We start from the raw sequence: 17196 nt of genomic DNA on the forward strand, positions 1-17196 counted from the left end.
CAGTTATAACTCTTGAAGTACTCAACCTCTCGAGTACTTCCAAGTTCACAAAAGATTTCACCTACTTTTGAACATTTTAACTTGTAATGAAAATGACGCACACTTAGAAACTGGGACTGCTGAAAAGTTTTCTTTTTAATTTGTTTTTCTGCAGAAAAATGTCTGGAATTGTCACAAGCAGCAACAGGCCATAACACATGGAGTAATAGATTTACAGGTAAAGCATTATAATCATTAGCAACTGCTTTATTGAGAAATGTGCTGTCTTTGTATTAATGCCATTAATATAAGGTTACCACCAGTTTAAAGCATGACGGATACTACTGAATCTAACGGTGCGAGTGAGATTAAATATAGTCCAACCATCCAACGGTAAACCTGCGTGTGCAGCAAATGAATAACTAGGTTAAATTAATGCCACAGCTTATTTCTTCTAGCTTAAGTTTTGGATCATCGTTTGCCCTGTGCTACATTCATTTGTAATTCGTATACAATTTGTACAAACTCAGGTTTCCAATTTTTTTACAATTTACATTTTCAGTATAAATAGCACGACGACATATTTTGTTGTAAATACACAGAGAATCCAGGAGGGAGTTTAAATTATAGCTGCACTTACTGAAACTGGTCTCCTCTGCTTTCTCCAGCCAAAGCGCCGACTCCACTGACTTCTTGAAATTTCAATACCTCCTCATCCCGAGTCAGACTGGCCTCTAACACCTTACTGCTCTCGTAAAAACAAAACTTTTCCAACCGGTGAAGGCAGCTGACGATAAAACATGTAACTGAGGCAGTCTCTCTCTCTCTCTCTCTCTCTCTTTTTTTTCAGTACAAAAACAAAGATATGAACTGGTGTGAAGAGGCAAGGTTTAAGACAATCTCGCTCCAAACATGTCTATCTAAGTGGTCTGTGGAATGACACTTGGTGAAGTCAAAGAGGGAGGTCTCCAACAAAAAATAAAATTAAAGATGACAATTCAGCTGTTTCCTGTTGCTGTTGAGGAGGGCGCTGCCATTGAGTTGGTGCTGCTACTTTGGCCTTTTCCTTTGTGTCTTTGGCCACCCCTTCTCCTTCCACCTCCCCCGGACTTTGGCTACAAAAGGAGAGAAAATGAAAAACCCTTTGTTAGGTAGCACACATTATATACTTTAAATAGTAACACAAGGCTGTGAATGGATCACATTACTGGGCTTTTTAATTCAGCTGTCTGCTGGGCTTCCATTGTTCTCGTTCATACACATTTTACCTTGTTCTCTTTGTTGCCCTCTTTTATTTGAGGGTCATCATCTCCCTCCCCCTGTGGATTCGGCCACGCAAGCAAAGAAGAGTGTAAAGTATAAAGAAGTGATGCAATGTGGCAAAATTTGAGTTTGGGATGAAGCAAAATGAAGATTTGACATTGATTAAATGAATAAAAAGATGAATTGGAGACAAACAAAAAAAAAAAGGAGGACAAAGATGTTAGGAGGTTAGAATTGATCACTGATCTCCAAGAAGTGGAAGAAAACACCGTAACCTATGGAAGATTCGAAGAATTCGGAGTGTCTATAGATCTGCGTTGACTCACCGGCTGCGACGTGCTCGAGCCAGCCGGCTGTGCTATCGTCGCTGCATCGTCGCTGGTCGCCATGGTGCCGTCCTCCTTTCTGAGTGGCACCTTTTTCGTGGACTGCATTTTGATTTGTGGAGGTTTGGAGTTTGATGGCATGTTATTAGTGGAGTGCAACAGCTGTAAAAGAATTATGAGGAAACAATTCAACTTGAAAACTTGATTTTCGCTTTGTGTACTAAAGCAGAGCCAACGCTGCAGCGTCCACGCAACCTTTCTACCTTAGTGATGGTTCCCACAGCCTTGGTGCGACCCTCTCTGAACACCAGCCGCTGGTCACAGTGAAGGTACTCTGGGGTTTTGATGAAGCGGAAATGAACTGAAGCCTTGTCCCCTGTCCTTAAGCAGTCTCTATTCATGGACAAGATGGTGGCGGTCTGTCGTATACTCCCACAGTGGACTGATTGTTGCATGAGGAACAGAATAGGCAGCAGTTAGACGAATCAATCCGTGTTTTGTCTTTAGCACTAAATTAACTCCACTGCTTTGCAACAGCATTTATATGACTTTACCTTTTCCCACATTTTGTCATGTCAGAGCCATAAGATTGAATGCATTTTTGTGGTATTTTGCATAAAGTAGTCCAGGATTGTGAAGTACAACTTTCACAAATAACTATCAAGACATGTTAGTTTCCTTGTTTGCCAAAAAGTTTCATTTTGGTTTAATCTGAACAAAGTTTCTAATTTCACGTAGGTGCCGTGTTCCTTGCACAGCTTATGAAGAACTTTAAAAAGACTTCTTATGCCGACTTTTTCATTTTTATTATTATTTTTTTTGCAATACATTGCAAGGGATTTTATTTAGTGGTATCAGAGTAATGAGAGCAGAAAACAAAGTACCAAACTTGACTTGTATGTTAAAAAAAATTCACAAAACCTCGTGACCCCCCACCCCCCCACAAAACAATAACGTACTTTGTGCTACATCATAAAACTTGAGGGTGTTGGATGACAAATATCTCTCAGTGCTGCTGTTACCCACCCATTGCCTGGTATCTGGGGGATATCGTTGTGGGATGATGCAGAACCAGGATTTCAGCCTCAAACTCCCAAGTTGCCTGGGGGTTTAACTTTGGCGACACCATCACCATGCCTTTTCTTATAGACGAACGCTTGATCTGTAGAAGAAAGTGGTAAAAGAAGAAAAACAGAACCTTACTCAAACACCTTCGACGCAAAATGCACACAGCGTAAAGCAAACTTCTTCCAGAAATGGAGCAGGTTTTCTTCCCCACCTTTTTTAAAGCAAACGAGGCAGTCTGACCGCCTCTGACCTCCTTCACAGGCATTCGTTTGCGGTGGATTGATTTAACAGCAATGGGGATGAAGCTTCCAAGAGGATCTGGGCCCAGTAGCATGGTGTCATTCAGACGTATGAGCCCCCGTAAGGTAGTTCCTGAAACTACAGTTCCCACTCCCTGGAAAGAAAACCAGGACAAGCAGGACTTTAGCGAGAACTCAAACTAAACTAGGTCAAATTTGCTTAATTTTGCATTGTCCAGCAATTGAAGTCAGACAGTGCTTAGTGTACCGGAACAGAGTAGGTATCATCTATCTGAAACTCAGCAGGCTGGTCGTCTCTGTACGATGTTCTGGAGGAGAGCAGGTTGAGAAACATCTTTAGCAGGTCCATGTTCTCCCCAGTGACGTTGGAAATCTGAAAGATGGGGCACATCCTGGCCAGAAATCCACACATATACACACACAGGTTACAAATAAGCAGCTTAGTTCTAACTATAAGTTTCGAGTTGCACATAGAGACTCTGTACCTCTCTGAACTGAAGTTTGAAGCTGCGACTATCACATCATCTTTGTTCTGTACAAGGACGGGAATCTTCCTGCAGCCAGGAGACTTGAGTAACCTCTGGAGTAACTTCAAGGTCTCTGTCAGATGGAAACACTCTCACGCTTACTTTTTGCTTATGAAATTCAAACGTCTTCTGACTATGGTTACATCAGCACAATGTACCTTGTAAGATGTTGGCCGGACACATGTCTATTTTGGTTACCACAACGAAGACCGGCACGTTCAGAGCTAAAGCCAGGCCAAGATGCTCTTTGGTCATCCCAACAATACCAGCGTTACTGCCAACCTGTTGAAACAGAAAGAAAAAAAAAAAACATTAGGTGTTTTTTTTTTTTTTATTCTGTATGTATATTTGTCTCATTCCACACTTGAAAATCTAGTAACTCATCCACATAGAAAATCTAAACATGTAGCTAAATTACTTTATTAGAAAAGGCAAAACCAAAATGTTTTAAGGGGAAGAAATTTCCCTTCACACAAACTTTCTGACCATGAGCATGCAGAAGTCCGGAAGGTGTCCGGTCATCCCAAACACGGTGGTCTTGAGGTATTTCTCGTGGCCAGCCAAGTCTATGAAGGTAATGACCTTAGAGGACTTCTCACAGATCTTAGTCCAGTCCAGGCTCCCTCCGTGACTGTCAGGCTTGTTCACAACCTGGCCACAGACACACATGATATTGTTGTGTAAAAAAAAAAAAAAAAAAAGTGTAACAAAACACAAAGATCAGATTAAAAGTCACAATTTGGTACATTTCTGGCTACCTCCAATCAAGAGTATTTTTACTTACTTTATTTGGGAGTGAAAAAATAGTTTTTTTCTACATTTTTGAATATAAATGTATGGTACGTTGTAAACTTTCAAAAAGTGGCAAGCAGGGAACTGACAGAAGATTTGGTTTGATTTGTTCTCCAGCTGACAAAGAACAAGCAGGATGAGATTCATGATTAATGTCTGGCTAGATCTATAATACAACAATAAAACCACTTGAAAATAGACTTCTTGAAAAATACTTTGTTATACATCTGCTACATATAACTGATTTTTCTTAAGTACGAGTGACGTTTACATTCATTATGAAGTACCAAGTGAGTCATTGATTGCAGTGCAGATTGAGCTGAGCTTCGGTTCGTTCCACCTTTCATTGTCCATTGACACTTTAGCGCGATAAAGGTCATAATGTTCCCAAACAGCAGACCTTAGTGATACGTGGGAGTCATGTCTGTTTTGTTTTAGTGTAGCTGCTTCAAGTAGCATGACGGACCTACTCTACGTACCAAGTGCATAGAGTCATGCGCTTGGTATTGCGCGTGAACATTCTGCCTTCTCTACTGTATTTCCTCGATACGCGCTGAACTGACGTCTTCTATCTAGCCCTCACCTGACCCTCCTGGTCGAAGCCCAGGATGTCGTTGCCCACGCTGCTGGTCCTGCCGCTTTCCATCTCATGTTTGTGCCTGAAAAGTTTCTGCCGGGCAAATCCCCTGCCGTTGTCCAGCTCGCCATGCGTCAACACTCCCAGCAGAGTGCTCTTGCCGGCGTCCACGTTCCCCACCACCGCGACTCTGGAGGGCACCCAATAGCACCAGAGAAGCTTTAGAAACGCCTGACAATTGAACACCGGCTCAACCCCTCCAACCCTGGGGACTATGATTCTAAATGCTGGCTGTCGCCGCGATATTCCAAATACTGACCTGACCTCCAGGAAGTCCAGCTCACCCACACGCCTCCGAATCAGATAGTCGACCACCATCCCAGCAGCCTCGGTGCGCTCTCTGAGAGGGATGAGGTCAGAGTCCAGCTGCTCACACATTGAGTGTATTGTGGCAACGGAGGCTTCCATGTCTTTCTCATCCAGACCCCAGTCACCGCCATCTATCCAAGGGGACGTAACACAGCCGTTTATAGGCACCAGAGATTTGGGGAAGTCTAACTGAGAGAATAGCAGTGTGCTTCTCACCGGAACCCATTCCAACCACATAGATGGTTTCCCCACAGCCGTCCTCCATCCTGTCCCGAAGCTGTCGGAGTAACGAATCATACTGCTCCCCGTTTGGGCTTACAAGCGCCAGCTGTTGGGATTCAAGGAATGAGAGGAAACAAAGACAAAAACACAAAAAAACAACTGATTATTAATAAGTGCATCAGGGATTTATTAATGTTTGAGATTTTTAAGTGTGAATGGCTCATTTCCACATAAAATATAATAATCAACGGAGAAGGTATGTGGGGGATGGAGCAGCCAAAGCTGCGATTTTACATATAAGATCCCAGGTGTCACTCTTCCCACGAAGTCCTTCAGCCGCACGTTTACACAGTATGGCTGATATTGACGCGGAGTCTTCAACTCTTTCAAGCCGCGCTACAGTAATAGCTGGTTTGGATTGCTAACAGGAGTAAATATCTAGTATAAAGATGTTTGCCTGTTTTATCTTTAGAAATCTTGGGATTCACAAAAGTCTTATGTGTTACTATATAGTACACATATAGTAACACATATGTGTACTATATATATAGTATTTTTTTAAAAAGCAATTTCCAATTGGAATATTTACTTTTAGAAAGAAATCATGATTGTACACTGTCATCAAGATTATCTTTGCATTATTGTTCCTGATGAAGTAAAGAGTAAGCATGGTATTACTGTAGCAGCAATTACACAACTCCCCAAAGACTAAGATCTTATGTGACAGTGCAATAATATATGTGCATTTCAATAACTGTTGTATGTGCTCTAAAGTCAGCAGAAATATGGTTCTGTGATGCAACCCTGTGCAATCTTTGCATTACGACATTACACCTTTGTAATGTGCAATCTGATGCTTCCAGGAAATACCTTGATTGCTCCCTCTTCCTCTTACAGTCAAACAATCAGAATTACATCATGTCAAATAGTCTGTTCATTTCAAGCGAATGGGTACTAAATATGAGCTTCATATTCATCGTTCCACAACACGACGCATGTTGCTGATGAATATCTTCAGAACAAACCCGCTAAAAGCTGCTTTGCTTTATATAAGGCGTTGATACTTAAAGCTAGTGTACAGTCATCACTTTAGGTAATGGGCAAGCAATTTAACTATCCAAAATAATCTGGTGTTATTATTTGTGTAACATATGGCAAAAATGTGCCTTGAAGCGCAACTAATGCCACCGCTCCCTTGGCTTACGCGCTCATGCATCAGCTGGAGCTAGTGTTAGCCACATGGCTAACTATTTGAATAAACGTCAGCAGAAACTGCACCAAACCCAGCATATTCCAGCACAAGCTCTGAGCCCTTACTTACAAATATAATGCTTAACCTATGCATCTCCATGCAATACGCCATAGTAACAACGTAATAATCACATGCAGCACTCATATTTTCATTCATTCATTCAGTCGTGTTAGCTTAGCAGCGCTACACCCAGGCCTAGAGTTACCTTGCTGCTGCAATCAATCCTTCGATCCTCGGGTTTGCCATTGGTCATGTCCTCGTCCTCGAGGCACTCGTCGCCGTCCTCTTCCCCACATCCTCCCCGGTCTGGAGCAAATATACTCGCGGGAACTAAAGCGTCAGCCAGAGCTCCAGAGCCCGGTGTTATTCCTGGCTCATGCTCTGCTGCTAATGATGCCATTTCGATGCCAACTCTGTAGTATTAAATTCCAGACTGTGCAAACTGTTGTGACGACGGCTAGCTTGTCGAACACAGTAGTCGCTGGCTCTCCACACACAAGGGTTTTTAAACTCGCATTCACCAGGCCGAGAATAATCAAACTAAAATTCACCAAAGCTCATATTAATGAAGATAATAACATGCTGGTTAAATGTCAGAGCTTTATAGCGAAACGTTTTCTAAATAATGGAAATAGCCACAACCTCATGAATAGTAATAAAGGCGGTGTAAGTGGGTGTGTAGTTTTTAGTTGTGTTCGCAAATAGAGTGGCGGTCGTCTGAATATACGAGCAGGAGACCAATAGGAATGAGGGGGATTGTTCATATAATTAAAGGTAAACACAGCCCATCAGAAGGCAATGGGAGCGCTACAAGTAATGTAATAACACTGTAACATTTCTTGAAAACGGGTTTGGTCACAGAAGCGGAACAACATTTAATTCTAAAGTTTCATAGTTTTAAAATGTTACATTTCTGACAAAAAAAAAAAAAAAAAAAAAAAAAAAAAATAAAACAAAAAAGTGGATCTGACTGGTGGCTTCGCTGAAGGCCGAGCGTCTCTGTTTCTGTATTGATCACAGTTGAAGTTGGTAATGATCTGCACAGCTCAATAAAGTTTATTTAGTTCAGAAACATTAAAATGACAAGAAGTTCACGATTTACATTTAAGCTGTTGACTAATGTTTGCCAAAAATAATAAAAAAATCAAAGATAAATATCTATTTTACAAAACTTTATTGTAAAGTTTGTGTTTTAAATAAGCAATTTATGAATAAACTTATATTATGTAAAGACGGGTCAAAAGACACAGAGTGTTATATTAATGGCGTCCGTAAATAATTATTACATAAGTTATTTATTGCCATTTGACACTCTTCACTCTCTCACTCTTTGGTATTAAAGCTCTGATAAAAAATAAAAAATAAAATAAATAAATATATATATATATATATATATATATATATATATATATATAGAGAGAGAGAGAGAGAGAGAGAGAGAGAGAGAGAGAGAGAGAGAGAGAGAGAGAGAGATGTGCCGACCAGGTTTTTTCCTGCCGAGGGCCGATCACCAATACCGATCACATAATTATTATTATTTTTTTTTTTTTCATAAACCCTACCGGTTACATTATGTGGAAAAAGGGAACCATGAATTCACCTTAATTTAGACAAAAACTTGTTTTTAATAACTTTTTCCAAGAAGAAAACTAAACAAAACAGGCATTCTGCAAATTGTACTGCTATTGATAATACTATCTTTAACAGACTGATGACATATGAAGGCTCTGAAGAGGCTAAATAATACAAAGAGCCAAAATAAAACCTCTCAACATTGCCAAGAAGTTCAAGTATAAAACTTAACATTCAAAGGCAAAAACAGGATCCATTACAATAAACAATCCAGAGTTACTGAATGAAAACTTCCTGTTAGCATGGCGGCTAGCTGATTACTGCTAGCTCTGATTGGCTGTTTCTGACTGAGCGGAGTAATTATGCAGAGCAGGGAGGAGATCGATTATTTTTTTAGAGATTATCTGTCTCATGTTAGGACAGCGAAAGTTTTAATACGTATGTAAAATTTTTTTTTTTTTTAAGTTAGATGCTCCAGCTTTAAGCAGAGGTTCGGTGTGAGAGTCACTACCAGGTGGAGCAGAAGCGAAGCTCCGTCTGTGAAATATTACTACCTGTAGTGTAGCAGCGGTTAAACAGCGAGAGCAGAACCAGCGTTTTACATCGCAGCTCGAAGACTTAAATAATTTTCCAGGTTATTTGTTTAGCTTTCTGACCGTCATGCTAATCCGGGTGAGTGTTTGTAGCTGTGCGCTGCTTTACCTGCTGTCTGATCCTCCGTATGTCTTTTTTACTGCAGTGAGCCTCGATGTAGCCAAACTCCGTCAAGTATGGCATTGTTTTTATGCCATATTAAATTCGTTGTGTTGATCCATTTTGACCTGCTTCACCCCGAGGTAATTTTCCGCCGCAACACGCAAACTTCCCCATTCACTCAGTGCTATATAGTTCCACATCGCTTAGGATTTGTTATATATATATATATATATATATATATATATATATATATATATATATATATATATATATATATATATATATATATATATATATATATACACTGTTTCTCTAAATTTTTCTAAAACTGTATTAGTTCTTAGAAAAATGATTACAAGCCACTATCCTGCTTCTCTATCCTCAGTGGTTCCGGTCCGTTGCTGGTGGTCGTCTGTTCCATTCTCATTCTCAATAAATAATTTGCTTTCCTACTGTGTTTGATCTAGCATTATAGCTGAAAACAAATATGTATTTATATGATGTGATGTCTGTTTACATGGCTCCATCAAATGGCACACAGCAAAGCACATGTTTGTTTTTTATAGTATTGCATTTACAGAAATGCCGTATTTTGCAGTAACCTCTGTTAGACACTGGAGAGCAGTGTGCACTTATTTCAATTTCAGAGTGTTAGGTTCTTTTGTTGGAATGGAGACAAAGTTGTAGGCTCTACAGTAGCTGCAAGAGTGAAATATTCAATACAGCTGTTATAATGTGTCCTGACCTGACCATGTCCACCTTTTTAAACATTACTAGAATAAGGCAAAGATACCATTACATGCAGTTATCTGTTCACTGCAAAGGTTACTTCAAAATAACCGTTTGAGCCATAGAGAGGACGTGCATAAAAGTGTGTTTAGATGCATGTGCTTTCTTCTAAATGCCACTGCTTCTGTAATGCATCTTGTGGAAAGAGTCAGCTTAAGGTCAAATCTTTTCCCAAGGGTGTCTGGGATGAGAAAAGTATTGTTTGCTGATGAGCAGGGTAAGCTGTGGTTGGGCAACATCATTTGGTTTCCTCGTATTGCATAACACAAGAACAAACCTCATATTGTCAATGTTAATTGAGAAAGTATTTTCACAAGTTACTATTTAAATGTGGACTTAATGGAACAGTAGAGTTTGATTTGGGTGCAGAAATAAATACATTTGCAGATTTGTAGATTTTTCCATGATTCTACCTTACCTTTTTAGGAAGTAATTTCAGAAGTTTAATGCTAGCCAGAATCAGATGGGATTTTAAGATTGAGGTTAACACTCAAATGAGTCGAAGTTTCAGTAATCTAACTGATTGAAAGCGAAATGTGAAAAGTTTGAGCTTGTCCACACTAAACTACTTAGTTGTGGTACATATAATGGCTCTCCATATATATTTGCTTTTCACAGGATATGGAAGTGAGGCAGATCTCCTTTAAAGTCGGACAAATTCTGATGCCTCAACGTCTGTAGTTTTATCTTTATCTTGACCTTTCAAAATAAAGGTGTGACTTTTTCCAGTTTGGGTTTTTATAGTTTCTCTGCCAAAATTAACCCAGGGAACATAAATGAAGACACGACTTAAAAACTTTAAATTAATTTCTGTTTTATTCTTGTACATCCTTGTCTTAAACACCATTTCAAGGGAAGTATTTCATTCTCAAGTCAGTTGTAAAGAGGCGGTTCCCTGCCGGATGATCTGTCAAACCTTTTTAAGCGCATAAAATGCAAGATACAAAGTTTTCAGTGAACACTGGGATAGACGAAAACGACCTGCCTGTCCATCTCAATCCCCGTTTTAGCTGGGAAGGAAAGAATGGTGGTCGTGGTTAACTCTTCCAGGGACGGCAACTGGTCTGATGGAGTGAAACGAGACTGCTTCCCTTTCCGTCAGGGAGAGGAGTTCAAGGTGTGAGATGCGACTTATTTACATATTTTTCTTTAGGTGTGAACCCAATTTTTCTTCTAATTTTATATTCTCTCTTCCTGTTACAGATCATCATTCAGTTCACAGAGGCAGGATTTGTGATGAATCTATGTGGCGGCTCTACATTCGACTTCCCCGACCGCCTGGGTGTGAAAAAGTACTTTCTTCAGCTTCACTGAGGACGTTCGCATTATAAGCGTCGAGGTCGAGTAAACCATAAATCACTTGAGAAATGATGACTTCTTTTTGTTTTTTCTTTTATCTGTAGTACATATATTGCCAAAGGATTTCTGTAACTGCTGCTGGCTTGCATTGCTTACAGCTTCCTAACATTAAAATTTCAAATTTCTTGGAAGCAAATGTATGCAACCACACTATCAATAATCTTTGACATATGGCCTCAGAAAAATGTCAGCGACGACTCTGCTGCTCTGAAAGAAAAGATAAGAGCGGTTTTGTGTTTTGCATTGGCCTGTTTCAAAAACTCAGTAGAAATATGTGAACCCATGACCAAATCTTTTCCTTACATGTACTGCACATTAATCAATTTAATGGCAATAAAGCAAACATTTTGTCCAGGATACCCCCCTGTAAAATGTGTGAATAATAAGAGAATGATCTTTACACGTATACTTCTCATCTGTGGACTTGTTGCTTTACTTGTATCTGCAAAAGTTAAATTTTTTGAGAAAACGATTTGTATCTTCGCAGAAAACACATTATTATGTTGGTGATAAACCTAACCTTGAACTTTACATTACGCTCGCATCTTAACACAAACATAATTTGACCTGAGTTACACACATTTCTCTTTCTGAATTTTAAGCTTGTAAAATTCTGTGTGTAATTTTTTGCCATTTTTGAGCAACAGCAGCAATTTCAGTCATGTGTTAGGAGCTGAAAGTGAGTGGCCTGCTGTGACTGCCTGTGACTCACAGAGGCAAACCCTCAATCATTTTTCTTCAAAAGAAGAAAAAAAAAAACACATTACTTTTTCAGAAAATCTGCTTGCCAGTCGACCATGCTGAACCTTAGAAACTATTTACAGTAATTGAACACAAGGCAGCTGGCTGCACTAAATATTTATCTGTCTCCCTGGTGACAAATACATTTCTATTTCTGTCCACAACTCTCGGTAGCGTTCCCTTTTATACAGGCGGCCTCAACTCCACTGCTTTCAAACTACTAACCAGAAATCAGTAGCTCCTCTGTCAACTAATTAGACTTTACTGAGGTCTAGAGTAATCTTTAGACCACTATTTTCAGATACTAAAACTGCCCCTTATGTAGGCAGGATGGTTGCCAGGGACAGCGACCCTATTTGCTGCGCAGAGTGCCACTCAGAGTGAAGGAACCTCCCACCCTGCATTGCATATAGTCTCCAGTCTGGGTGTAGACGCTGAGGCAAGACCCTGCAGTACTCACTCTTTTTCTCAGCTCCACTTGACTCTCTTTATTGGCAAATATGGGGAAAGTAAGTATATTTTTTAACAAAATTTCTGTCCTGCTTGTATAAACTGCATATTTTATGAATAGTAGGTGTAGTCTTAGGTCAAGTTTATGTGAAAATGGCAGCTGGTGTTACCTTTCTTTTTTTTTTTTTGTCAACTCATGTAGCTGAGTGTTGCAGATTTGTGCTTTGACTACAGAGCCTTGCATGGAAAACGTCAGCTTAATTCACTCAGGCCTCTCTTTAAAAGCCTTTTATGGGCAAAGCAATCACAGCAGATGTGAGCAAAATGAAGACTTTGCAACTTAAGAACAATGTCTTAGGTACCAGATAAAAGTACAATGTTAATGTCCTCACCACATTTCTGTAATGGTGAGAAATAATAGCACATCATACAATGTGATGATCAACTCGCCATTATGAAATAGTCTGAATACCATTCTAACCTCTTCCTAAACTCTGGGGTCATAAACCAAGCAGATAACAATGAAGGCCCCAGTCTTATCAAATATTGCGGTAAATGTGTTTACCGCCGTTTGCGCCAGCAGTGAACACATTTAAAAACAATTAATCAGGGAGGAGAAATATAAAATAAATCACTTTTAACAAATAAATCAATATGATTCCCATGTTTACTGCATATTGCAAACCAAATCTTATAAGTTGTGTACAACTGTGTGGTGGAAGTAAAGGAAAAAAGATTTTTTTATTTTTTTTATTTCATTTTTACAGAACATTTTGAAAAGTGTGACATGCATTAATATTCAGAACCATTCACTTCAAACTAATTCTCCAACTTTTGGGCTATCTCTCTTACTGCTTTGCACAGTTGAAGACTGAATTTTCAAAATTCCTCAGATCATAAAAAGAGCATTATGTGAACCTTTATCCTCAGGTCTTCCCAAATATTTTCAATAGGGTTTGGACTAGACTCTACCAAAGTCATTCCAGTGATTTATTATGCTTTGATCCACTCAGTTACATTGATATGTGTGTTTTTTTTCTCCCTCCAGGAATATTAACCTCTGCCACAGTCTGTAGTCTTTTCCAGACTCAATCAGATTTTCTTCTAGGATTGCTCTATGTTTAGCACCATCCATCTCTCCGTCAACTCTGACAACATTCTCTGTCCCATCTGCTTAGTCTTGCCTTTTTTTTGCCCCATGAGGAACAGATTTATAGAGTGCGTGGTTAAATAGTAGCCCTTGTGACAGATTCTCCCACATGAGCTATGGATCTGTGCAGCTCTTTCAGAGTTACCAAAGGCTGACTAGATGCTTCTTCGGTTGATGCTCTCTTTCACTTCCCTTTGCCTTACAATTTCATTTCACAGTAATGCCCTACATTTGTTGGTTCATCACTTTACACTTAGTGATTATAACATGACAAAATGTGAAAAGGTCAAGTGGTGTTAAAAATGTTGCAAAGCGCTGTATGTCTTGGACAGAACAAGTCAAAGGGGAGAGGTTATTCGATTCTCAAATAGAATGGGGGGAATGTTTCACTGATGTCGTCCACCCTGACTATGCCAGAGGTGTTAAGTCAGCTTGCATTATATCATTGTGTAACCAAAAGACGCGGCGTAAAGAGTTAAGCACCGAGTGGACGGAGATCGCAGAGGCTTGAGGTCAGTCTGACATCTCACACAATTCAATACTCGGTGATAATTACTGCAGATACCTAACAGATGACCTCTATGTTGAAAGAATGTCTGATCCATGTGATTCTGCTTCCTCTTGCCAAGCCATTTGACTTATAAATGAGATTTTGTTGTTGTTGTTGTTGTTGTTTTGTAAGAGTCAAAATAATGACAACTCATCTCTGCATTCAAAACAGGGAACTCAAGGGACGAAGATCAATATATGTTGGGGTATTTCACACTATTCTAATGTTTCTATAGTTATTTTTAGGCAACCGTTTAGAGTCTTGTTGACTGTAACACTGAAACAATCAATTAAAGCTTCTGAAATCCACTTTTTTAACGTAGTAATAAAAAAAATCATAAAATACGATATGATTCTTCAAACGTATGTACAGATGATTAAACATAGGAAAATGATCATTTTCTCTACAAAAGAACAGAAGTTAAAATCCCCCCAAAAAACCGGTTGTATCTGTGCTGTTTGCTATAGCTACCAAAGATATGAACAGATGTATGGTGGTATACTATATTTAAAACAAATTTACTATGCGTATGATGTCACTTTTCCCTTATTTATGACACTGTAAATTTCACATGGCAGAATCTTAGGAAGAATTGCCCACACAAGATAGATTTTCTTATTATAGCTCAGTCCAGTATTACTCTCTATATTGTACATCACTTATTTTTCCACTGGGCAGTAAGCATTCTATACTGCAAGGAGGAAAGTATTACTAAAACGAACAGCAGTCAGGCCGTTCAGCCTCTGGCCAACTTGGCACTATGCAAACATTTTTTTGGCAACTGTGAGAGAAGAGAGAGCTGGAATCTTTGCCGAATTGGTCGGTGGGAGTGTAACTGGAAACACATGTTGCTGCTGTTTAAACAGAGGAAAACGGTAGGGTGGGTTTGCCTTTGGGTGTCAGTAGGACTACGTTTCTGCGTCAGCCATGTGTACTATGCAGTGTTTCTTTAGGTGATGTGTCACCGACCTTCTCCTCCAATTGTGCGCAGGGTATGATCATCAAGGACATGTCCTTCAAAGTCGGACAAACCCTGACTATCGTTGGAGTGGCAAAACCTGATGCTACAAAGTGAGTATTTAAAACACCTGCATGTGTCTCTGTTTCTGCGTTGGCTTTTCACATTAGCCTTATTTGCTTTTCAGCTCACACTAAAGATAGCTCTTATTGGATTTGCGCAAACATTCTTGTCATGGGATCTTAAAAAGGTTGCAGTGACGTGGTAACTGAAGTCACAAGACTCATGAGACGTCTTCCTTCAAATTTAATGATTTTTTTATTTTCTTTTTTCTGACGCATTGGAACAAAACAGATAGAGACATCGACACTACTTTCTGACAGCACTAAGAAAAGTAATCTGCTAAACAAACTGAATAACCCCTAACAAACATTATACAGAGTTAATGGCAGCGATAGCTCCGTCCATGTCTTCATCCAGGAAAGAGAAACAGCTAAAAGCGACAAAGATTAGAGCCGGGAGCAATAGTGCTGTCAGTGACTCCATCAAAGGAAAAAAAAAAAAATACAGTTAAGCACAAAACAGCTGAGAAAGGAGTACTTTCTGTTGAGTGCACAGAAAGTACACAGAACAAAGCAGCAGCAGTGACGGCTAAATAACAGAAGCAGTAAAACACAGCTAAACGTAACCTTTTGAGGGAAGAGCAAACTGAGACGGACCAAAGTTTACTGTCAGGAAAGAGGCACAGTTAAACACGAAGATAATACCCTCTGTGGAAAGAAAAGGGGAAATCCAAGTAAACGCCAGCAGTTGTTGCCGTGAACTTGGCAACAACTGCACACCGTAAAGCAGCAGGATTAAAATAGCGCAGTGCAAATGCGGTTGATGCTTCCTTCAGTACAACTACAGTAATGGCTCAGGAAATAACTAAACTTTATAAAATCCCAAAATAAAAGCTTAATCTCAAAAGTAGACAGGGTGTTTTGACACATGTACAAAGCCTATAATAATAATAATGATGATAAAATATTACATCTCGTTGCTTTTTGTTTTTTCTTCACCTGCAGCTTTGCGGTCAATATCGGCCCCGACGAGCAGGACATCACGATGCACATCAACCCTCGTTTCAACGCCCACGGAGACGAGAACGCAGTCGTCTGCAACTCCTATGAAGGAGGCAACTGGTGTGAGGAAGTCCGTGAGGGAGGCTTTCCTTTCCAGCAAGGAGAAGAGTTCAAGGTATGTCCATGCTGTCAGAAACAATGTGTATCACAGCATCTCTATTAGTCACGTTTCGGCGTCGATCTTCTGCTGTCTAACGCGTCCCTTCCTTTAGATCGTCATTGAATTCACTCCCGCTGAGTTCGTCGTGACCTTATCAGACGGCTCCACAATCCACTTTACCAACCGCATGGGCGCGGAGAAGTACTCGGTCATCAGCTTTGAAGGAGAGGCTCGCATCCGGAGCGTCGAAATCAAGTAAAACCTCGGCGTTCTGAAGAGCATCTGAACTGGCGGTCAGATACCACATGAACCGCTTGCTTTCAAGATCATCCAAACATTGGTTTCCAGATTTTGGTATTCAGCAAATTTGTGACCAGCTTTATGCTTGTTTAGACTAGATGCATTCACAAATAAAAATAAAGGTGGATAGATAGCACCTGTGTAGAGTAAGAATCCTCGGATTTGCAGAGAAAAATATGCATATGGTGAGTTTTGTGACTGGAACAACTTTTGTTATGTATTTTATTTTATTTTTTTCAAATTTAACAACTGACCAAAGACCTAAAAAACATTGTTATGTTTTATAGTGTTTTTAGGGTTTTAAGTTTGTCAAATTGTCCAAACATAATTACACACACATGCACACTTGTTTCTTGTCTATGAATCTACCTTTTTTCGTTGACATTCCACTGGAATTACTATGTTTACCTGTAACAACATCCGTTAAAAATGATCGACATAAATAAGCATTTCAGACATGTCAAAGGTATTTTTTTTTCTTTGCCCAATAAAATCTCAGTATTTGTGAAAAAATTGGTTGCTTCTTCTCAATGTATTTTGCAGACATTTTTACACTGTTTTCATGAGAGGTGACTAGTGTAGCCAAAAACTGTACTCCAGGTAGAGTAGAGCTACTTCAACATATGTTTACTCATGTAAAATTAAAAGCAGCCATTCAAGACATTACTTAAGTAAGAGGAAAAAAAAAAAAGTAAAAAAAAAAACAAACAAAAAAAAACTGCTCAAGTACTGTACAAGTTCTCATATACATCTGATTTAATATGTGAAATTA

General features: G+C 39.5%; 2 protein-coding genes and 1 long non-coding RNA gene across 3 annotated transcripts in view; 1 reads left to right on the plus strand and 2 right to left on the minus strand.

The window, feature by feature from the left end:
* The window catches only part of LOC148157999 (uncharacterized), a 146250-nt gene extending 138268 nt beyond the window's left edge, over nt 1-7982 (minus strand). Inside the window, exon 1 of the long non-coding RNA XR_015764089.1 lies at nt 7554-7982. This is a non-coding gene — a long non-coding RNA (uncharacterized LOC148157999). The remainder of the gene's footprint in view (nt 1-7553) is intronic.
* gtpbp1 (GTP binding protein 1) lies at nt 118-7550 on the minus strand. Its single transcript, XM_015010875.2, has 13 exons — nt 6841-7550; nt 5378-5489; nt 5112-5292; nt 4799-4982; nt 3910-4074; nt 3582-3705; nt 3382-3496; nt 3144-3288; nt 2848-3030; nt 2595-2730; nt 1832-2010; nt 1569-1730; nt 118-1094 (listed from the first exon to the last, which is right to left on the minus strand). The coding sequence occupies exons 1-13, from the start codon at nt 7033-7035 to the stop codon at nt 978-980; spliced, it is 1998 nt and encodes a 665-aa protein (XP_014866361.1). The 5' UTR covers nt 7036-7550; the 3' UTR covers nt 118-977.
* A 4181-nt stretch (nt 7983-12163) lies between the features above and the next one.
* On the plus strand, nt 12164-16937 carry lgals2a (lectin, galactoside-binding, soluble, 2a). Its single transcript, XM_015010888.2, has 4 exons — nt 12164-12301; nt 14934-15013; nt 15968-16139; nt 16237-16937. Exons 1-4 carry the CDS (start codon nt 12293-12295, stop codon nt 16381-16383), a joined length of 408 nt encoding a protein of 135 aa, XP_014866374.1. The 5' UTR covers nt 12164-12292; the 3' UTR covers nt 16384-16937.
* Nucleotides 16938-17196: the final 259 nt, after the last annotated feature.

This window comes from Poecilia mexicana, unplaced genomic scaffold (genome assembly GCF_051168715.1).
Source record: "Poecilia mexicana isolate PSO_F unplaced genomic scaffold, ASM5116871v1 scaffold_8, whole genome shotgun sequence".
Classification (NCBI taxonomy): Eukaryota; Metazoa; Chordata; class Actinopteri; order Cyprinodontiformes; family Poeciliidae; genus Poecilia; species Poecilia mexicana.